Genomic DNA, 23,320 nt, shown 5'->3' on the forward strand with positions numbered 1-23,320 from the left:
ATCAGAATTCTGTTCAAATTGTTTCAAGTGCATTCTGATTGTAGATAATGTGTGGACTTCATGGTTCTTTAAGCATTGTTGTGTTGTCAGTGTTAATATGCACCTTGTGATCAGAGATTGCTGTGGGGTGAATGTAGGGAGCGGGTCTCAAACTGACTGCATGAGACAATAGAAGGGCACACATTGCCCACGGCAGAAGGGACCACCGTTGTAACACCCAATCAGGAAAGGCCAGCTAACACCTTTAACATTTCTAAGGGCAGGCCTAGAAGGCTAGTCACGCCCTACATGAGGGTCCTGCGTCTACTCTGTAATTGGTTAAAGTTACTGTCAATGATGTTATGCTATAATGATGGACCCCTGTACCTATGTCACAATTTCCTGTAACTCCTCCTTCCCAACCTCATAAAAGCCTTAACCTCCCCCTTTGTTCGAGGCTCGCTCCACGTGGATCCAGTGTGTTGTTGAAGTCTGTGAGCCCAAGTTTAGGCTGGCCGGGCCAAATTTGTAATAACGCCCTTTGCTTTTGCATGCATGACTTGGTCTCCCTGGCAGTCTCTGGTTTTTGGCGGCGATATTAAAATCTGCGTATAACATGAGGAGGGCAGCCCCACTGGAATAATAATAATAAAATACTGGTAGTTTGTTGAGTTGTCCTTCCCCTCCTTTTTTCTTTTCTTTCTTTGCTATTTTTTTATTTTGATTTTAAAACACTCTCAGTACTTTGGTGAATAATCTGACAAATAAGGACATTCTCCTACATAGTTACAATACAAACATAAAATGCAAGAAATTAACAGTATTACTTTACTATCAACTAATCCATAGACCTTCAAATTTGGCTAGATGTTGCCACAGTGCCTTTCATAACAAAACGATCTTACGTAGCATTAATTATTCCATCTCTTTAGTATTCTTCAATCATAATTCCTTAGTCTTTCCTTGATTTTCAAGACTATGTGTTGGAAGAATACATTTTGTAGAATGTCTACGGATTTGGGATTACCTGATAGTTCCTCACGATTAGATTACATCCGTGGCACGAACACCAGAGAAGCGGTGCTGGGTTCTCCCCTCATCTTTCCCAGCAGTGCACAGTTTTGATTCGTCCCTTGACTAGTGATGTTATCTTTGATCGCTTGATTAATGTGATGTTCACCAAGCTTCTCCTCTGTGAAGTTTGTAATTGCTTAATATTTTGTAGAGAAACTGTACATTTTCATCATCAAATTTTTGCCCACTAGATTTAGCGTTTTGACTGAAATTATTATTATAATGGTTTCTCAGTATTGGCTTTCTATTCTTTCTACATTATTTGGCATTCTGTAAGGAAAATCTTTCCTTTTTCCCTCTTTATTTATATCAAATGGACTCATGAGTTGTCATGAGTAAATGGTTATAGTTTATTATTATTTTTATTTATTTTGTTCGTGTTACCCAAAATTTGATCAATGGGAGACCCTTCAAACTTGCTGCTGTGTCTTTTCCATATATTCCCGTGATTAAAAAAAAAAGTTTATAAATACAACATTTAAAAATGTTTATAACATTAAATGTTATTTATTTTTTAAACGTGTGTTGCGAGAGCGCGCACATGAATGGGGAAGGGACAGAGAGAGAGGATCCCAAGCAGACCTCTGCACTGTCAGCGCAGGGCCTCACACGGGCTCGATCTCGGAAACGGTGATATAATAACCTGAGCAGAAATCAGGAGTCCGACGTGTAACCAGCTGAGCCACCTAGGCACCCCATATTCCCATAATTTTTACAGCACTTCCACTGCTAATTTCTTCACCAAAACAGTGAAAGGAAAAAAAGGAAAAATAAAATGTAAAGTCTTAGCCTAGAAACAAAGAGCCTCAGTAAAGAAATAGAAAACGTAAAGAACTGAATGGAAATTATAGAACTGAAAACTCCAGTAACTGAAACAAAAACTCACCGGATGGTCTCACAGCAGAATTGAGGGGTCAGAGTGAACTGGAGGACAGAACATAAAAACGACGCAGTCTGAACAAGGAGAAAATAGAACACACAAGTGAACAGAGCTGCGGGGCCTTAGGACTATGACAGAAAGACCACAAGAGGAGAAGGAGAGGAGAAAGGGGACTGGGCTAAAACGTGCTCACAGAAGGACAGGCTGAAAACTTCCCAAACTTGTCAGAAGACACAAAGCCATGGATTCAAGAAGCTGAGCAGGTTCCAAACAAGATAAACCCGAAGAAGGGACCGTAAAACATTGGTAAACTAAAGGCAAAGGAAAAATCTTGAAAATAATGAGAGAAATGACACCTTTTCCTATGGGGAAAAATAATTCCAGTGACAGTGAATTTCTCCTCAGAAACCATGGAGGCCACGAGGCAGTGGCATGGCATGTTTCAAGTATTCAGAAAGAGCATAAAATCTCAAGTTCTGTATTCAGCAGGAATCTCCTTCAGGAATGAAGGAGAAATCAAGACCTTTTAAGATGAAGGAAAACAAAGCAAATTCATCTCCAGTAAATGATCCATGAAAGAATGGCTAAAGAGATGACTTACGTGGTTTTAAATCCAACACAACATGCTTAGGACTGTGTACACCAAAAACTACAGCATGCTGGTGGGAGAAATCAAGAAAGATACAGAGAAGTGGAGAGATAAATTGCACTCATGGGTTAGAAGACACAACAAAGGGAAGAGTACTTCTCCCCAGATTCATATACAGGATTAAATGCAATTCCTATCAGATTCCCCCTGTGGTTTTTAATGGACAAGATTATTCTGAAATTAATATGGGAATGCAAAGGAATTAGAATAGCTAGCAAAGTTCTGAAAAAGAAGAAAACTCATTTTCTATAATTTCAAGACATATTATATATAGTTGCAGGAATCAAGCCTAAGGATATTGGTGGAGAAATTGACACATTAATCTTTGGGATGGAATAGAAAACCCCAAAATAGTTCTACTCAGGTACAGCCAAGTAATTTGGGAGGAAGGTATAAAAGCAATTGGAACAAACAGAGGAAGGGTGATCTTCTTGACAAGTGATTAAAAAAAACATTTAATCCTCACACCAGTGAAAAACATAGAAGAAAGCTTTTAGGACATAGAACTTGATAAATAGTTCTTTAAAAAAATATTTTTAACATTTATTTATTTTGGGGGCTGGGGGAGAGTGAAAGCGTGCGTGCTGGGGTGACCTGGGAAGGGACAGAGAGGATGAGAGAGAATCCCGAGCAGGCGCCACACTGTCAGCGAAGAGCCCACCACAGAGCCCCATCCCACAAACCATGAGATCATGACCTGAGCTGAAATCAAGAGTCGGTTGCTTAACTGACAGAGCCACCCAGGCGTCCCAAAACTTGATGAATAATAGTTCTTTAACATGACTCCAGAGGGGCGCCAGGGTGATTCAGTCAATAGAGCATGTAACCCTTTTTCTTTGGGTTGTAAGTTTGAGCTCCATCTTGGGTATAGAGATGACTTAAAAAAAATCTTTACAAAAAAATCACACCAGAAACACAGCCTACAAAAGAAAACATTGATAAATTAGACTTTATCAAAATTAAAGTTTTTCTGGGTGCTAAAACTTCTTTAAGAGGATGAAAAGGTGATTCTCTCCCTCTGTCTCTCTCTCTCTCTGTCTCTGCCCCTTTGTTGTTCATGCATGTGAACAAATAAACATTTTTTAAAAAGGGGGGTGCGCCTGGGTGGCTAAATTGGTTAAGTGTCCAACTCTTGATTTCAGCTCAGGTCATGATCTCACAGTTTGTGTGTTCGAGCCCACACAGTTTGAGCCCCACTTGGAGACTGCTTGGGAGTCTCTCTCCCTCTCTTTGCCCCTACCCCACTCTCTCTTCCCACTCTCCCTCTCTCTCTCTCTCTCTCTCTCTCAAAATTAAAACAAAAGAGGATGAAAAGGCAAGCTCCCAGTGGGAGAAACTATTTGCAGAGCACATATCTGATGAAGGACTGTTATCTATGATATATGAAAAACCCTCAAATCTCAACCCTATGGAGAAAAAGGAACCCTTGGGTACTCTTGGTGGGAATGTACATTGGTGCAGCCACTGCAGCAGTTTGGAGGTTCCTCAAAAATTAAAAATATAATTACCATATGATCCAGTAATTCCATTACTGTGTATTTACCCAGAGAAAACAAAAGCACTAATTAAGAAAGACATATGCACCCCTCTGTTTACTGCAGCGTTATTTACAGTAGCCAAGATACAGAAGCAGCCTAAGTGTCCATTGATAATGGATTAAGAAGATGTGGTGTATATACACACAATGAAATATTACTCAGCCATAAAAAGGGATGAGATCCTGCCACTTGTGAAAACATGGACGGACCCACAAGGTCGTATGCTAAATGAAATAAGTTAGAGAAAGACAAATACTGTATGTTTTCACTTATACATGGAATCTAAAACACAAAACAAATGAATAAACCAACAAAAAGCAGACTCAGACCTATAAATACGGAGCTGATGGTTGCCAGAGGGCAGGGAGTGGAAGGATAGGCAAAGGATGAATGGGAATGAGAGATGCAGACTTCCAGTTATGGAATAAGCAAGTCACAGGAATCAAAGACACAGAGGAGTGAATGTTGTCTGTGGTGCTGTAGTAAGGTTGTCTGTGGTGCTGTAGTAAGGTTGTCTGTGGTGTAGTAAGGTTGTCCGTGGTGTAGTGATGTTGTCTGTGGTGCTGTAGTAATGTCTGTGGTGTTGTAGTAATATTGTTTGTGGTGCTGTAGTAAGGTTGTCTGTGGTGCTGTAGTAATGTTGTCTGTGGTGCTGTAGTAATGTCTGTGGTGCTGTAGTAATGTCTGTGGTGTAGTAATGTTGTCTGTGGTGCTGTAGTAAGGTTGTCTGTGGTGCTGTAGTAAGGTTGTCTGTGGTGCTGTAGTAAGGTTGTCTGTGGTGTGGTAATGTCTGTGGTGCTGTAGTAATGTCTGTGGTGTAGTAATGTTGTCTGTGGTGGTGTGGTAATGTTGAATGTGACAGATGGTTGCTACGCTTGTGAGCAGAGCATAACATAAAAAGTTGTTGAATCACTGTGTTATATACCTGAAACCAGTGTAATGTGTGTCAGCTGTATTCAACACGCACGCACACACACACACATGCACTCTCCTAAAAATCCAAGCAGTTCATTAGAAAAGGGAGATTTTTGGAGTTGTAGAAAAATCCAAAAGAATGGAATAGACCTGTCCCTGAAGAAGCTATACAAATGGCTAATTAAGCATATGAAAATATGTTTTGCTGTTAGTAGCCATTAGGGAAATGCAGATTAAGACCATTCTGAGATACCACTACACACCTATTAGAACAGCTAACGTGAAAAGTGATGATAGTGTCAAATGCTGGTGTAGATTTGGGGAAGCTGGGTCTCTCATACATTGTTTGTGGGAACCTAAAATGGTAAGCCATTTTGGAAAATATTTGGAAATTTCTTTAAAAGCTAAATACACACTTAGCATATGACCCAGTAGTATCACTTTTTTTAAAAAGCTTTTATTTTTTTTTTAATAATCTCTGCACTCAACATGGGGCTCAAACTCACAACCCTAAGATCAAGAGTCACATGTTCTTCCAACTGAACCAGCTGGGTGCCCCCAGCAATATCACTTCTATGCATTTATCCCAGAGAAATAAAAGTTTGTCCACATAAAAATGTATACACAAATATGCTTTACATATTATAGATGATAGTCACTTACCAGGTGTGTCCTTTGTAAGTATTTTCTCCCGGTGTGAAGCTTGTGATCCAGTGCACATCCCAAATACAGATGTTTATAGCACCTTTTCTGGTAATAACTCCAAACTGGAAACCACCAAAAAATCTTCAGATAGGTGAATGGTTAAGCAAATTATGGTACATTCATACCATGGAATATTCTGTTCAGCAGTTAGAAGGACTGCACTATTGGTACACAGGACACCTTTCTTCGATCGTAGGTTCTTACGTTGAGTAAAACATGCCGCCCTCAAATGGTCACATGCTGTGCAATTCCACTTGTACAGTATTCTCAACATGACGAAACTATTAAGTAAGATGACAGACTAGTGGTTGTCAAGGGTTCAGAATAGCCGCAGGAAGAGGGGTGGATACACGCACAACGAGGGAGCAGGAGGGAATTCTCTGTGACAAAGTAGTTGTGTTATGATTGCAGTGGTGGTTATGTGACCTACCTACGCATGTGGTGGTAAAATGACTTAAAACTATGCAACCCCTTTATATCAACGCCATCTGCATATGGTGAGGTGTAACCAGCAGAGAAACTGGGTGAAGCCTTTACAGATTGAAAATAGAAAGTTAAAAGCAAAAGAGAGATTATCATTGCTACAGGATTTCAGAGAAACAAACAGTTGACAATGAAGGGAATGAAAGATCTGAGGTCAATTTTTGAACCTGTCTTTAGAGGATAGGTAGACTTTTCATGAGTAGATACAAAGTTGAAAGATATTTTAGATTGACAGTAAATGTTAATATTATTAAAGCATATTAATAACACCCAATTAGTTGAAAGAACATTTTAGATCAGTGGAAGAATGTGTCTTTAAATTGTATATCTCACACAGACTCTGGGATACTTGGTACTCCTCTTGTATTTTCACATAAATTTATGAAACCTGAGAGCAAGAGAGACATAAAAAGAGAGGACAAAATTACAATATAATAAATGAGGCATAATAGTTCAGAGGACAGATGGGAATAATAAAACAGCCTGTGGTTGTTAAGAAAAATAAAGCCTGTATTTCATGGATTTAAGAAATGGAATCAGAGAAAAAGTTACATTGCAGTTGTTAAAGTAGGAGAATTCTAATATTAGCCAAAGATGTCAAGACAAATTATAGGCTTTGTATTAAAGGTACATACTCACCTGTTTGTTTACTCCATGGAATTTCCATACTTTGTGATAATGTTTTTAGAAGATTGCTTCATATTTCTTTCCATTCAACTGCAAGCATTCTGCGGCTCAGCGTTTATTCCCAGTTCCTATCCCAGTGCCTGGCAGCACCTTGTAAATATTTGTTGAATGTGCTCATGCATGAAGTCAGTATCTTCGCAAAACTGTTGAAACTAGAACAAAGAAAAGACAGTTATAGAAGTAAACAAACAGGATAAGATAGGCTAGACAGGCACATTTAGTATGACGGCAAAACTTTAGTAGAGCTATGTGAGATTTCAGCTTTACGACTAAGAAATTCAGGATTGAATTTTGTGATGATATATTTACTAAAGGTTGCCCAAGTGTGAAACGGAGCAGTGGGTGAGCCGTGCTGATGACTGTGGCAGTAGGTGCCAGAGGGGCTGGGGGAGAGTGCAGAAGTGCCGGCACTCACTACGAGCTGCTTGCTACTGGGGTAGCTTTCTTAACAAGCCAGCACTTGAAGGACTCCTTCGATGACCTGGTGCCTTGAGGTTCCCTGCCTGGAACGCACCGTCCGTTGCCCTACAGCTCGCTGACCGCTCCTACAGGATGTCTGCACATCCGCGCCACGGTCGAGTGGCATGGTCATCACGGTCTTTACGCGTTTGTGCTCCCGAGCCTGTTCAGGCTGAACTGGTTGTACTTCTTATTTTAGTTACACGATTTAAATCATTATTATATAAACTAAGAAGAATAGGAAGAGATGATGTTTCTACAAAAACTTAAGTGGAATGTTTTGAAAAGATTAGATAAAGGGTAATTACTAAAAAATACTGCTGAATTAGATGTGAAAAAAAGAGCTGTAAAATATGAGAGATAAATTATTCTTTAAAAAAAAAAAGAATCAGTGTTTGGTGTTTCTTCTCAGTTCTTGCCTTACTTTTAAAGAAGCTCTTCAATCTATGGGTCATGAAATCGATTTAGTAGGTGGAAATCAGCAATTTAAAAAAGCATATCAGATTGCATTACATCTAGGAAGGGGTATAGTTTCTTGAAATTTTTCTTGAGTTTTTTTATATTCATAATGTAAAATGTGCAGTTTGAAACACAAAGCTTAAGAAATTGAAACTGGAAATATTAGGGTAAGTGTTCAGGACATGATTTGCCCAGAAAGAAGAGGGTATCATTGTTTTCTGTATCATTGTTTTCTGTAAACAAGCTAGTAAGGAGACTAAAGTCGTGGTTGATTTTGAAAAGAGGTGAAGATTAAAAAGGATAGTGGTTTGCAGTTGAGATTGCCTAGGAGTGAAGCAGTGGAGCTGGTAGATGAAAAGTCCCACCAAGAGGCAGACAGAGTACAAAGCACAGTTCCTGAGTTGCACATCCCCTGTCCCCCACTGCCCTGGATACGCAGGCGCCCAGGAGAGCCTGTCCAGAGAGCCGCTCCTCCAGAATGTTACCAGGTTGGAACTTGATGGTTTGGGAGGTAGAGTACAGGCCTCCCTCAGTTCACTAGTACACAAAAGAAAAGGCCCCAGGGCGTTGTCTGGCTCAGTTGGAGGAACATGGGCCTCTTGATCTTGGGATCATGAGTTTGAGTCCCATGTTGAGTACAGACAATTACTAAAGTGAGAAAGAAATGATAAGTAAAGACTCAGTTTTAAGCATAATTTGAAACGTAAATTTTTACTATGCCTTTTCAACTCCTTTTTATACTTCCATATGCTAATGTTTTCTATTCTTTTCTACCTTTGTGAACCCTGTGCTCCCACCCCACTCCCCTGAATCCAGGTCAGCTAGCTAACCTGCATTTCTTCTATAAGAGTATTGACTGGCCTCTTTCCAGTAGGAACAATTATCACCACACTAATCAACTTCTAAATGGGGTGTTAAAGGAAAGCCAATTGAATTGGATAAATTTATGCTAAAGTGTGAATGACTGACAGCCTCACAGACTTCCCAGAAATTTTTTTGTTTAATGTTTGTTTATTTTTGAGAGACAGAATGTGAGCAGGAGAAGGGCAGAGAGAGAAGGAGACACAGAATCTGAGGCAGACTCCAGGCTCTGAGCTTTCAGCACAGAGTCTGACGCAGGGCTCGAACTCACAAACCATGAGATTATGACCTGAGCTGAAGTCAGCTGCTTAACTGACTGAGCCACCCAGGTGCCCCATCTTTTTTTTTTAAAGGATATTATTTTTACCTTAAGTTTTAATCTGATATTTCAGACAGAGGTCCATATAACATGAACATTTGAGCTTTGTGGGAAAAGCTGTCTTCTTTTGGATCTAACTGTGCCATGGCTAGGGGAGTGCAGGAGAGAGAGATGGTGGCAACCCCCCCCCCCCAGTGGCAGTCTAACTGCAGAGGCCTAGACACCCTTCTAGTATTTAAACCTGCCTTTTAGAAGGTGCAGAGTACCTATATCAATAGTGGCAAGGAGGAGTTTTCTTGCCCTTGCCATTGTAACAAAATCCACTGCATGGGTGAGGCTTCCAGTGACTCTGGGTAGCTGCATTTCAGCGCAGCCTTCCCCTGCCTGTCCCTGGCGTGAACACAAGGACTTTTGCAGTAGAGGTGAAAAGGGTCACTCTCTGGGTGGCAGTCCACGTTAGTTGGTGAGCTATGGGCTCCCTGCTATGCAGAGGCCCTGTGGGACTCTCTTGGCTTGAGGGGGGTTGGTGCTTGGTTATATGACACTACCAGGGTCCTGCGGCTGCCAGGGTACCTTCCAGCAAACACTTCTGAGCTGGCCGTGATTGTCCAGCTGTCGCTCCAGGTCCTCCCCAGCTGATTTAGGAAAGGCCAAATTAGTGTAAGAAAGGTAGTTTAGAGGTATTACCGCATACGCATATAAAGTAGATGGTGAGTTGCAGAGATCTATAGTAAGTACCCGCAGTAAATGTAAAATTTTATGAAGGCAAAAGAGGAGAGAAGGAAACACATATTGATATCTACTATATTCCAATCACATTCATCGTTGCTTCTAGTCTTTTCTCACCAAGTAGAACTTGTATAGTCCAATGCATTCAGAACTCATTTGAATTTCATATTTTCTTGTATAATGTTTTCTTCATTGTTTTAACACAAGTGCCGTGAATTATTATTGAATAAAATCGGTGCTCTTGAAAATGTAGCATGTTTACCCTGGGTGGTGATGCCTCCCCCGGCCCAGCTCCTCGTGCGCCAGTCTGTGGTCCAGGCCGAGGGGCACAGGGCGCGTGCACCCGCACAGCAGCCTGGCGGGGAAGACCCAGCCATTTTACCGGTGAGAACATCGGGGTTCCGGAAGGGAACGGAAGTAATTTCACTGGTTCTCGATGGCGGTGTTAAAATCCTCCCCTAAACTCTTGCCTCATACTGATTTTGTGATTCTGTGAAACAGAAAAACCAGCAATCTAAGTAGAGTGCCTACTTAAAAGTTAAGAAAGGTTTTTGGTTCTGTTCCTAGCTCATTTATTGACCTTCAAAGAAATCTTTTTAAAGGCTCCCTTATAGAAGTCTTCTCTTGCATTTCCACAGACGCGTGTTGAGTTTAATGTGAACCTTAATGTTGGGAAAACGTACACACATATTTTGAAAAATCAGACACGTGGCATTCTTGAAGACTTGTTCTAGATGAAAACAGCTATTAATGGGACAACACCCCGGAGAGCCCTCCTCAGTTCTCATGCACTCTTCTGTGTATCTGGACATCCTTGACTTTTAAACACAAAATCTTTGTCAGCAATTATTAGCCTCCTCATTACGCTGAAAACAAGCCTTTTTAACTTGCTGCCTTATTCAGGCCCCCCATGCCTACCACTTCCATGGACGTATCACTTGGCCACAATATGTAATAACAGCCAAGCGCTCAGGTTTTGATGTCGGGGAAATCTGGTTTTAAATTCTGACTCTGAAGTGTTAGTGTAACCTTGGGTAAAGTGCTTTAGCACTCTGTGCCTCAATTTCCTTTTTCTCTCCCCCCCCTTTTTTTTTGTAAAGAAGGTAGTAATACCTACTTCATGGGATTTTTTTTTTTAATCTTCTGCTGAGTTGTCTGTGGTGATTACAGTGGAATGTGCTATTCCTAAAAAGCTTGGGACTGATGTTTACCTTGGAAAGTCACTTTAAATTGAACAGAGCTATTCTTCAGCAAAGCGTATAAGTATATATATTCTTATACGTTTGGTGAAATTTACTTAAATACAAAGTAATTTCATAACTTTATGACTTTTTTGGGTGATTGGTACTGTAAATAACAAACTGTCTTCTACTTTAGAATGACTTTGATGGAAGAAGGACACTGTATAGTATGCAGCACTCAGCTCATTTCTTCTGTTAATTTGATAGTATGAAAAGATTTATAGATAGTGAATGTCCATACTCTTGAAAATAATTTTGCAGCTCTTGCACTGCTTCTGGATTTATATTATTGCCTTGTTTTAAAGTAGGACTTTCCCCAGACAGTGTATGTTAATATTTGGAAAATTCCCTATCAGGCTAGAACCGTCCTGACAGCCCTGTGTTCTGCTTCTACCTTGCTAATTGTTTCCTTGGGATTATTTGGATTGTGTAGAAAGCTTTTTGCAAATCCTCTTATTACTGAAGTCATTGTTGCCAGCAGGAATAAGATTAAAGGTGCTTAAGTCTGTAGAGTTGTTTCTAATTTGTACGTGTCATTTCAGTGCCATTTTAACAGAACTCTGTCTCTTGTCTCTCCCTTCTCCCCCGGTACTATCTCAAGTTAGGTCCGAGGAGCCAGGCCATTGGAAGAAATCTCATTTTATCCTCCTAATTATTATGCTGGCACTCAGGAGATAATTTTTCCCTTCATGCACTGCCAATTAATATGCAAATGGCTGATAAATATTTATGCAATGATTTAAATTATGCAGGGAGTGCTTTCAGTGTGTTCTGTAAATGAATTGTTCGTGGACTTCAAAGTGCTGGCTGCTGTGCTAACGAGGAGAGATTTGCATAAGGCCCTAATCACACGCATACTGATTAAGCTTCATTATGGAAACTGCCAGCTGCAATCTTTGTTTCTATTTTATTACAAAAAGGGGAACTTTTCATGCTTCAGTTGCCTTGACAATGTCAGTCCTAGCTGGTAGGAGAGACTAAAACTCCTCTGAGCAACTGAAGTTTCCTTATTCAGTTGAAGATTGCTATGGTGTAACTGAAGTTGTATTTTGCTTCTCCCCCTAATCCACTTCCCACCTCCCACCCTTGTTCTCTTAAGAACATAGTGTAGATTTGTTAGAAATAGTAGTACCTTCTTTTACCCACCCCAAACTGCTACCTGTTTTCTTCCTTGCTTTGGACTGTCTGAACCTCTAGAAGATTTCACAGCAATGCTGGACTGCAGTGACTATGTTCTAGGTGGGTACCAGCCCAGTTCTTTCTTTTAAGCTTTAATATGGAAATAGCGTGTGGGGGGTTGACTATGCATAAATGCTTCATCGCATATGCAACCAACTCAGGGAGCTGGGGAAGGGAGGAGGTGGATTGAGCCGAGAAGGAGGAAAGCATTTGCAAGGCAGTAGCATACTTGAATTTGCAGTAGGTCCCTCCCTACCACTAGCTCTTTGGGTTCAGAGGACATTTTCTGTATATAGTGTGGATTTGGAATTCAACTTGAACGGAGGACATTTTTGCCTTTTGGAGATTATCTGTTGGGAGCATTTCATGTGGTTCTGAAAACACTCTAAATCCGAAACAAGGTATAAAGTATACCTAAATAGTATGTACATATTAATAAAAAATGTTTTACAACCTAGTGGCAGATGTCATTTATAAAAACCAAAGTGCTTAGTGAAAAATAAGGTGGAGCCAGTGTGCAGAACGGCTCCCATGAGTACCCGTGCAGAGGGTGACCGCCGCGGCTACAGCACTGGGGCTATTGATCGGTTTCCAGATTTGAGAAACTCTCAACTTTGCAAATTTTGGCAAATATCAGCTTCAAAAAAATTTTTTTTAAGTCACCTTCCCTTCTTTAGAAAACAGTGTTAAGTCCTGGAAAGCCTGGTTTACAGTTTTCGCTCCAGAACAAGTCTTTTAGGGAGGGGGATGTGCGGCTTGGTTATATAAACTGTCTTTGGTAACAAAATTTAAAATAGATTGAGGCACTTTGGTTTTGAGATACGGGGGCCCTATTTTGTGTTGAGTTTTGTCTGGGTGCACAGTTCTTGAAACCTCTTCAGGTCACTTTGGTCACCTGGAGAGTCAGATGATAGGAGTTCCAGGACTTTGATATTTAAGGTTTAAAATCTTTGCAAGTGATTTTTTTTTCTCTGTCATTTTTCTCACTTGACAAATTGAAGCTCCCCTCCCCCCTTCTTCACAGTTGCTAATGATAAAATTGAATGGTAGTTCTGTCACTGTTTATAATCTTAGAAAGAAGGAATGGCCCAAACTCAAGACAGTGGTAATATTTGTGTAGCACAATAGAAACAACAATTAAAACACTAGTGTCAAGAATTAAGTCCACTCCAAGAGCAGTTTGTAGACTGTATATTAGACTTCTACATGGCTCAATGTGCCCAGAGAGTAAAAAACTTCAGATATCAAAAAAGAAGAACTTACTTGTATTTACTCTTTTACATCTACGAAGTTGGGAACTCAAAAAGGAAAGGAAAACACCTTTTTGAAATATTTTCAGCACTGTATTTTAGAATTAGAAATTGTATCTCTGTTATTTGTAACTAACAGTGACTGTCATTTGAACAGTCTCCACATTGTTGTACATTAAGTCAGAATTTTATTTGTATATGTGTAAAGTCATTTTGTTAAATGTCTTTGAAAGCTCTTTATAGTTTAATAGAAAATGCTTAGAGGATTCACACAGAATACCTGTGACATAATTTTAATTTGGTTATGTGGAAATTAGGGTATGAATTGCACAAGGACGGTTTCCTGACTTGTTAAGAACTATGCCTACTTTTTTGTATAAAAGATATGTGGAAAAAATGTCACCCTCTTTATGAATGTTAACTGGTTCATATTTTTCCCACTTTTTTTTTTAACATACATTCTAAAGGAAGCATTTTGGTATATTAACATTTGTTGTGATCTTTGCTGGCTTTCATAAGATTTTAAGTCATTCAGAAAGCTGATTTTCACTAAGTTGTACACCTGTTCCTTTCAAACCTTGGTATGCTTTCAGTGACATTTAAATTCTTTGGACAGAAGGGGCAAGGAAGTTGTAGAACTAGTCTCATTTATGACCACAGAATACAAATTTGAATCCTTTAAACATCTGAAGAAAAAACCAAAGATACGATAGAACTGCCTAAAACTAGAAGACCAGCATCTGTTTCAAAAACTTATTAGAAAAACGATTACATGGCTTCCAGGCTGGAGATGAAATTTATGGCAGGAGGACTCTTGATTCTTTCTCATCACTTACGCATTTGGATAAAGCAGCTGTGGACAGCATGGTTGGGACTTCTGATGATTGTTTTGATTTCCTAGTAAAACTTTGAAGCAGATGACAAAATGTACTTTTCATTAAAAAAAAATCAAATATCCCATTGTTTATTTATTCTCAACTAATAGTTAGAGTTAAATGATTCTTAGCCCAGTAAGGGAAAGGGGGAAACTTGCTGGATAGTAAACTCATTTGATTACAAATATGCTAAGTTTGGGTTTACAGTAGAAATAGAATAAGGTACATATTAAATGTAGATTTAGTTTTTACTCTATTGAAAAGGTGGAAGAAAAGCAGACTTGTTCTTCTGTCTTGTGTATCTTCTGGGATACCTAATATTGCTTCATGAAAACTTTTTACTATGAAAACTTTCATTAAAGAGATAACCCTTAAGGAAATATACCCCGGCCAGCAGGTTCATATGTGGTATCAGATAGGTAGTATAATTTTTAGATGGGTGTGGTTGTGACTCAGTTTTGAAATGATTAGGTATCTGTGATATGCCTTGTGGTACCACTTCCTGTAGTGGTTTATAATTGAGGTATGAATTTGACATATTCTTACTTTGACACATGGTTAGTTTGGATGGAGAGTCAATATGGATATACTTTTCTTAGACACCCTTTTCCTTTTATTCTGCTAGGTTGAGTTACTGCCAATCTATTACGAAGATTACCAGTGGATTGTTTTGGTTTGATTAACAAATATCTTTGCTTATGGAAAAAGAAAATTTTGAGAATAACGTGTTTTTACTTTGTAAGGGACTTTGCCCCAGTTTTGTTTATTAACGTATTTTATGCTTCATTTTATATTTACTCCTTTTACATGTCAAACTCTATTATAATTTTTTTCAGGTTAGATTTCTGCTATCTTTGTTAGAATAATGTGAAAATTCTTTAGAAAGACCATTTATTTGTGGATCACTTCAGGGTTAAGGGAAATCCTGAAATTCTTTGGGATAAACTTTTACTATAATTTCCAAGATTTTAGTGTTGACTCTGCCTGTTTTTGAACTGTAGGACTATAACATTAGTATTCTCAAACCTTTCCTTTGCCACAGTTTTGCCTCCCTGACCACATCCCCAGTTTTTAAAGAACCTCATTCACCTCTGATTCATTGCAGACTCAAGAATGAACAATCCGTCAGAAACCAGTAAACCACCTATGGAGAGTGGAGATGGCCACACAGGTAAGAGATCAGCCCCAAATCCACTTTTTAACTAGATCTAATAGCATTACCGGAAAAAAACTTGCCATTTAACGGTGACTCCTGTTTGGCAAATAAAAACCCATTTGAGTATTGAGTTGTCAAATATAATTTAGTGCTTACAAGAACTGGTATTGTATTTGTTTAAGATTATTTCATTTCTTCAGATTGCTTCATCTTTTTGTTGCTGTTTATCGGAGAAACTACAAAGTAGTTGAGAGAATAGTCCTTTAGGGACAAGTAGTCCTGGGTATGAATTAGGGATTTGTCACTTAGTAGCTTTGGACTTTAGGCAGTTTCCTAGCTTTTTTTTTAACGTTTATTTATTATTCAGAGGCAGAGAGAGACAGAGCATGAGCAGGGGAGGGACAGAGAGAGGGGAAGACACAGAATCCAAAGCAGGCAATTTCCGAACTTTATTCAATGGGATAATATATTTTATAGGTCATTGTGAATGTTAAAAGGAAATGGATTAAGCACAGTGCCAACTACACAGTAACCATTCAGTAAAAAGTTGCTCTTGTTACAGATGTTAATCAAAACAGTAAATCTTAACCCCCTGTTCAATATAAATTCTGTTGAGGTTATGCTTGTGTCTGTAGCGAGATAGTTAAAAACACATACCTATTTCTAATGCGTTCTTTTACTTGGAAATTTTTAAAAATGTATACTTTATGGTAAATTCATATAGAATATCTCCACAGCCCAGCTTCTTTAATTTATTACATGTACCCAGGTGTCTCTATCATCTGCCAGAGACGGTACAGGGACTTGCCCAGTTTCTGGTAAAGGCGTAAATTAAAACACTCAACCATGTGAGAAGGGAATTGTGGTCAGGAATACACAGAAGGTAATAGTTTCTAAAGTAAACTAGGTTTTTCATCCCTTTGACCATCATTTAAAAAATTACCTAGTATGGGAGATAGTAAGAATGCTGGTCTCTCCTGGAAACGGTTTCCTACCCGTGCTGGCCACACCATCTTTTGATTTGAAGTAGATGAGTTGAACCAGTATGTGGTTCCTGCCTACATATCTTTCATTCTAAATTGTTCTGTACCTGGAGATACTTGTTAATCTTTTGATCTCTAAAGGATACCTGTCTCTTTATGTAAAACTGAGCCATGGGACTTCCTGTTGTATTGAACCTGCCACTGAGGCTAGCCAAGTAGACTGCTCTAGTGACCTCCTGAGGAGGAACCTTCTACTCTGTCTGGATCATCAGCCACAGTCTCATTTTTGTTCTCTGTCCTCTGGGCCCTGTCTTGCATTATTTTGTAGCACGCATCCATCTGCTGGTGCTTTCACCATCTAGCCTGAGTGTGGGACTTGTTTGCAGAGAAGCAGAGCAGTCGATCCCTTAAGACGTTAGGGGAGAGTGTGCAAGGCACTCTAAAGAACAGCTTCAGGGGCGCCTGGGTGGCTCGTTTGGTTAAGCATCTGACTCTTAATTGCCACTCATGATCCCAGGGTCGTGAGATTGAGCCCCAAATCGCTCTGCACTGAGCATGGAGCCTGTTTAAGATTCTCTCCCTCTCTCTCCCTCTCCTCCCCCCTCTCTCTGTCTTTCTCCCTCTCCCTCTCTCCTTCTGTCCTTCTGTCCTTCCTCCACTCATGCTCTCTCTCTGTCTCAAAAAAAGCAAAAAACAGCTTCAAAGAAGAGGCATGTATTTCTCAAGGAAATACAGCTCAGAATGATTGGAGAACACTGAAAAGGTCTCTCTACATCAGACCCCTTGCAAAACGACTGCTAATAATAGACTTTCAGTAGCTACCAATTATTGAGCACCAACATTTAATAATCCCCCGATGACATGTTTTTAAAACTCTTGAGCACTGTACCTGTTACCTTATTTCAATTTGAGTTCTTAATGACAACCCTGTAAGTTAAGGAATACGAAATTGAAGCACAAAACCAGTCAGGAAATAAAGGCAGGATGAGGATTTACATGCTGTATATGGTTTTTCCCATGAATTTGAATAAGATAAAACAGAAAATTGAAGTATTGCTTTGTATATATTCAGGATTAAAACTATATCCAGAGCTTTACATAAGATAAATTCTAGCTGTAGCAGTTGCTTAAACAGTCCCATGAATTTCTTGCATTGTTTATTTGCAATGCACAGTGGACTCATAACTGAGTAGTATTGAAATAGAGTTTTACTTTATAATGTCTCTTAAACTCCGTATTCTTTGCCTTTGTAAAATTGCAAATCACTTCCATGTAATGGACCTTTACATGTGCTTGAGGATAACTAAAACCCTGAGTGTCAATTTCTGAAATGTTAAGGATCTGTCACTATGTTCTTAGTATCTCCTACTGATGTTAGTTTAGGAATATAAGAATATGCTTGAGTTCCAGTCAACCTATTAAATTACCATATTCGCTATATTAGATACAGAATTATAGTTTATTCAGACAATGCCACATCTACAAATTGATTTTTACTTAAAGTAAAACAAACCTGCAGATTGTTTCATTGTAAAGGATATGTGGGTTTTTAGTTTTGGCTACTTGAATAACAAAGTTTACAGTGGAAAGAACCACTGGAAATATAATAATAACTAAATTAGCATTATAATAAAACTAAAATCTCATGTTTTCTTGGATTTGGAATCCTTTTTTTATATGTTTGTTTAATTTTGAAAGAGAGAGAGAGAGAATGAGAGCGTAAGCATGAGCAGGGGAGGGGCAGAGAGAGAGGGAGACACAGAATTCCAGGCTCCAGGCTCCGAGCTGTCAGCACAGAGCCCAGTGCAGGGCCTGAAATCATGAATCCTGACTATTTTTTTATTGAGGTATAATTGACATATAACATTATATTAGTTTCAGGTGTACAACATAATGATCCAGTATTTATACACTGTGAAATGGTGAGCACGTAAGTCTGATTTCCCCTGTCACCATATAAAGTTACATAATCTGCAGTACAGTATTGCTGAATACAGTCATTGTGCTTTAATTACATCCCCATGACTTATTAGTTTATGACTGGAAGTGTGTACCGCTTGACCCCTTTCTCCCTTTTCACCCACCACCCAGCCACCCTCCCTTTAGCAACCACCAGTCTGTCCTCTGCATCTCTGAGGTCTGTGTTCCCTTTCAGGCAGTAGGCTTTTCCTTATCCATTCATCCATGGATGGACACTTGGTTGTTTCCATATCTTAGCTATTGTGAACAGTGCTACAGCGAACATGAGCGTGCATTTTATCTTTTCTAAATAGTGTTTTTGTTCTGTCTTTTCGGATAAATGCCCAGAAGGGGAATTTCTGGTAGTTCTATTTTAGTTTTTTGAGGAGCCTCCATGCTGTTTTCCATCATGGCTGTACCAGTTTACATTCCCATCAACAGTGCGCTAAGGTTCCCTTTCTGTACGTCTTCACCAATACTTCGTATTTCTTGTCTTTTTGATACTAGTCATTCTGACAGGTATGAGGGGGTATTGATTTGTATTTTCCTGATGATTAGTGATGTTAAATATCTTTTCAGGTACCTGTTGGCTACCTGTATGTCTTCTTTGGGAAAATTTCCCGTTTTTATCAGATTGATTTTTTTCTTCTTTTTAAAATTTTCATTTAATTTATTTTTTAAATTTACCTCCAAGTTAGTTAGCATATAGTGCTACAGTGATTTCAGGAGTAGATTCCTTAATGCCCATTACCCATTTAGCCCATCCCCCCTCCCACAACCCCTCCAGTAACCCTCTGTTTGTTCTCCATATTTAAGAGTCTCTTGTGTTTTTGTTCCCTCTCTGTTTTTATATTATTTTCCTTATGTTTATCTGTTTCATATTTTAAAGTCCTCATATGAATGAAGTCATATGATATTTGTCTTTCTCTTATTTATTTTCATTATTGAGTTGCATGAGTCTTTTGTATACTTTGTCATAAATTGACTATATATGCATGGGTTTATTTCTGGACTTTTTATTGTTCTATTGATCTGTGTGTCTGTTTTGATGCCATACTGGTTTGATTACTATAGCTTTGTAATATAGTTTGTGATCAGGCAGTGTGATGCCTCCAGCTGTAGCCTTTGGTGGAAGATTGCTTTGGCTGTCCAGGCTCTTTTGTGGTTTTGGACACATTTTAGGATTGTTCTATTTCTATGAAAAATGTCATTGGGATTTTGATAGGGATTGCATGGAATCTGTAGAGTGCTTTGAGTACTGTGGACATTTTAACAGTATTTATAGGTCTTTCATCTCCTTGGTTAAATTTACTTTTAGGTATTTTATTCTTTTTGACATAGTTATGAATGAGATTGTTTTCTTAGTTTCTCTTTCTGATAGTTGTCAGTTATAAAAACAAAAGAGATTTTTATATATTGGTTTTGTATTCTGCTACTTTGCTGAATTCAGTTATTAGTTCTAGCAGCTTTTGGAGGAATATTTAGGGTTTTCTGTATATAAAATCATGTCATCCCCAAATAGTGACAGTTTTACTTCTTTCTGTCCAATTTGGATGCCTTTTATTTCTTTTTCTTGCCTAATTCCTCAGGCTAGGACTCCCAATACTGTGTTGAGGAAATTTGAGTGTGTTTATGGTCCAGCTGAAAGGAACCACAAGAGGGAAAGAGACGGAAGACAGAAAAAACAGTTGATGGAACTAAGGTAGGGAAGGGGCTAGTACACAATGGAGGATAGACTCTGAAACTGGAAAAAGATGTACGCCTATTTCTACAACTGGGGAGAAGATAGGATTGAAGAATGACAGAAAATTGAGGTGGAAGGAAAAGGAAAATGAGGAATAATACAAATTAGATGGCTTCTTTTTTTTCATTTATGGTTAAAGTAGTTCAGGTGGTTATTTAAGAGAAAAGCAAGGATGATAGTAAAAATAATGGCAACAGTAAAAATGTGTGGAAATGTTACTAGGTATGCATGGCTAGTTGCTTTATTAGGTATGCTTTATATCATAATTGTTAAAATATTCCTATAAGGTAAGTAGTATGCCTATTTTACAGATCAGGGCACTTAATTCAGAACTGTTAGTTGATGATCATAAATACCATGAGCCTTTCATTACTTTTCATTATCTTACACTGCCTCAAATTTGGGAGTAGAGTAGAGAATGAATTAGTTACTTTTAAGGAACTGATATAAATAAATAAGAGTAATAAACTTTTGGGGGTCAGGCTTAGTTTATTTTTTAAATTTTGTTTTCACGTTTATTTACTTTTGAGAGACAGAGTGGGGCAGAGAAGGGGCAGAGAAGCACAGACTCCAAAGATGGTGCCAGGCTCTGAGCTGTCAGCATAGAGTCCAACGCGGGGCTTGAACTCATGGACAGTGAAATCATGACCTGAGCTGAAGTTGGACGCTTAATGGACTGAGCCACCCAGGTGCTCCCAGGCTTAGTTTAAGGAAAATAAATGTGTTGCTTATCTAGCTAATAGGTTATATAACCTTTCCATAGCCTCGCTTAAAAGGCCCAAGATCATGAATGAAGAAAATGGAAGATTGGATTATTTTGCCAAAATGATTTCCTCTCAAGAAAATCATACATCTGGATAAGAGAATAATAATGATATTTCTTACAGTGTATTGGACAAGGATACTGCCATGGATTTCCCTAGGGGAAGAAATAGCTCTTCATTTCTTCCTCTGCCCAGCCCTTGATACCTCTAATCTATTTTCTGTCTTTCTAGATACTTTATATAAGTGGACTCATACAATATTTTTTTGTGTCTGACTTGTTTCATCTAGCATATATTTAAGGGTCATCTGCATTATAGCATGTATAGCTTAATAACTTTCCATTGTATGTATATTCCACGTTTTATTTATCCATCTATTGATATCTGGATTGTTTTTACCTTTTAGCTACAGCTGCAGTGAACATTGGTGCACAGGTATCTTAAAGTCACTGTTTTCAGTTCTTCAGGATATATAACTAGCAGTAAAATTGTTGAGTAAATCAGTACAAATTTATAATCTTTACAGTTCTGGATGTTAGGAGTTCTAAAGTTAGGGTATTGTAAGGCCTGCATTCCTTCAAGAGGCTCTATAGAGAATCCACTTTCTTCCCTTTTCTGGCTTCTGTAGGCCCCCTGCATTCCTTCATTTTTGGTGCTTTTCTCTGTCTTCAAAGCTAGAAGTGAGGTCTCTTCAGGTCTTTCAGTCTCTCCACCTGACTCTTGCTTCCATCATCACATCTTCTCTCTCATGGCTCCCCTCTTCCTCATTTTTTTCTAAGTAGGCTCCTACCAGGCATGGAGCCTAGGGTAGGGCTTGAACTCAAGACCCTGAGATCAAGAGTCAGACACTTAATGGACTAAGCCACCCAGGCACCCCCTCCCCTTCTCTTGTAAGGAACGTTATGATTACCCACATACTTGAGCATAATCTCTCCACCTCAAGACCTTTAATCAGATCTGCAAAATCCTTTTGCTGTGTAAGGTAACTGTTCACAGCTTCTGGGAATTAGGATGTAGCCCTCTTTTGGCCATTTTTCTGCTTCATATACTACTTTATTCTGAATTAAATCTGATCAACTGTAGTATAGATAGCAATTGAAAAAGTCAAAAAGTTGTAATAAGTTTTATAAACATCAGTAGGAATGACCAAAGCTTTTTTTTTTTTTTTGATGTTAGAAATATTGGACAAATTTTAAAGTCTTGCTCAGTTTTAATCAGCAGACTTCTTTCATCAGTACTTCTGACTGATGGTCATCTACCCTGTGCCTGGGCTCGTCCACTGACAGGGAATAGTAGTTTTTGTTTGTTTTTAGATGTTGGTTTGTTTTTGAGAGAGAGAAAGCTTGAGCAGGGTAAGGGCAGAGAGAGGGAGACAGACAATCCAAAGCAGATTCCTCACTGTCAGCACAAAGCCTGATGTGGGGTTAAAATCCATAAAACTGTGAGATCATGACCTGAGATCAAGTTGGACACTCAACCAGCTGAGCCACCCAGGGCCCTGGGAATAGTAGTTTTTGATGCACCTTATTCTGTTGTATAGCCCTGTTATCTATATTCTTTTGAATTCTGCCCTTAGGAATAATACAGATTGAAATGATTTTCCAAATCTTTTAAAACATGAAAACTCTTCAGGGACGCCTGGGTGCCTTAGTGTGTTAAGCATCCAACCTTGATTTCAGCTCAAGTCATGGTCTTAGAGTTTGTGAGTTCGAGTCCCGTGTCAGGCTCTGCACTGACAGTGTGGAGCCAGCTTGGGATTCTCTGTCTCCCACTCCTTCTGCCCCTCTCCCACTTGTGTTCTTGCTCTTTCAAAATAAATAAATAAACTTAAAAAAAAAAAACAAAGAAAGCTCTTCTGGAAGCCATTACTATATTTTAAATCTTCTGCATTTACTTGACATTTACTTTATTTTAAAGTACTAATTTATTATAAAATACAATAATTATTAAAGAATAATAATTTATACTATAATATTGCAATAAGGGCTCTCATTAAGTGTTTACTAGGTGAGCTAAGCACTTTGTATAGATCGTCTCAGTTAATCCTCGTAATAATGAGATGAGGCACTATTTTTCTCTCTTTATGGATGAGGAATTGAGGCTCAGAGATGTTTGGTCACTTTACAAAGGTCACATGTATCTATCAACGTGAGCAGAGCCATTCTCTTACCCTTTTGAGCTGTGTTGTCCCTTATGTTTTGTCTTCCTTGTGCAAGATACTGTAAGAACACCAAAGTTAAATAAAATACTGATTTTGTTCTCGATAAATAAGTCTGACCAGAAAATATGATGAAAATGTAATAGAAGGTTCGTAAGAAGTATACCAGGGTCTGTGAGACATCAGTGTGGGGGACTTTGTTTCTCGCTGGCAGGGCCAAGGAGGGCTGTGTAGAAAGTGGCGCTTCAGCCGGATTTTGAGGCCTGGACGGGAG

General features: G+C 38.8%; 1 protein-coding gene across 4 annotated transcripts in view; it reads left to right on the plus strand.

Annotated features, from left to right (window-relative positions):
* POU2F1 (POU class 2 homeobox 1) overlaps nucleotides 1-23,320 on the plus strand; it is a 164,157-nt gene that overhangs the window by 87,434 nt on the left and 53,403 nt on the right. For 2 of the 4 annotated variants that reach the window (XM_029935075.1, XM_029935076.1), the window contains exon 2: nucleotides 15,388-15,453. In XM_029935075.1, the coding sequence (XP_029790935.1) occupies nucleotides 15,396-15,453 (58 nt within the window). In that variant the 5' untranslated portion in view covers nucleotides 15,388-15,395. Of the gene's footprint in view, nucleotides 1-12,128; nucleotides 12,218-15,387; nucleotides 15,454-23,320 lie in introns of those variants that run through there. The other 2 variants (XM_029935077.1, XM_029935074.1) reach the window with 2 other exon arrangements.

The sequence above is a fragment of the Suricata suricatta genome, chromosome 3, assembly GCF_006229205.1.
Source record: "Suricata suricatta isolate VVHF042 chromosome 3, meerkat_22Aug2017_6uvM2_HiC, whole genome shotgun sequence".
NCBI classification, from domain to species: Eukaryota; Metazoa; Chordata; class Mammalia; order Carnivora; family Herpestidae; genus Suricata; species Suricata suricatta.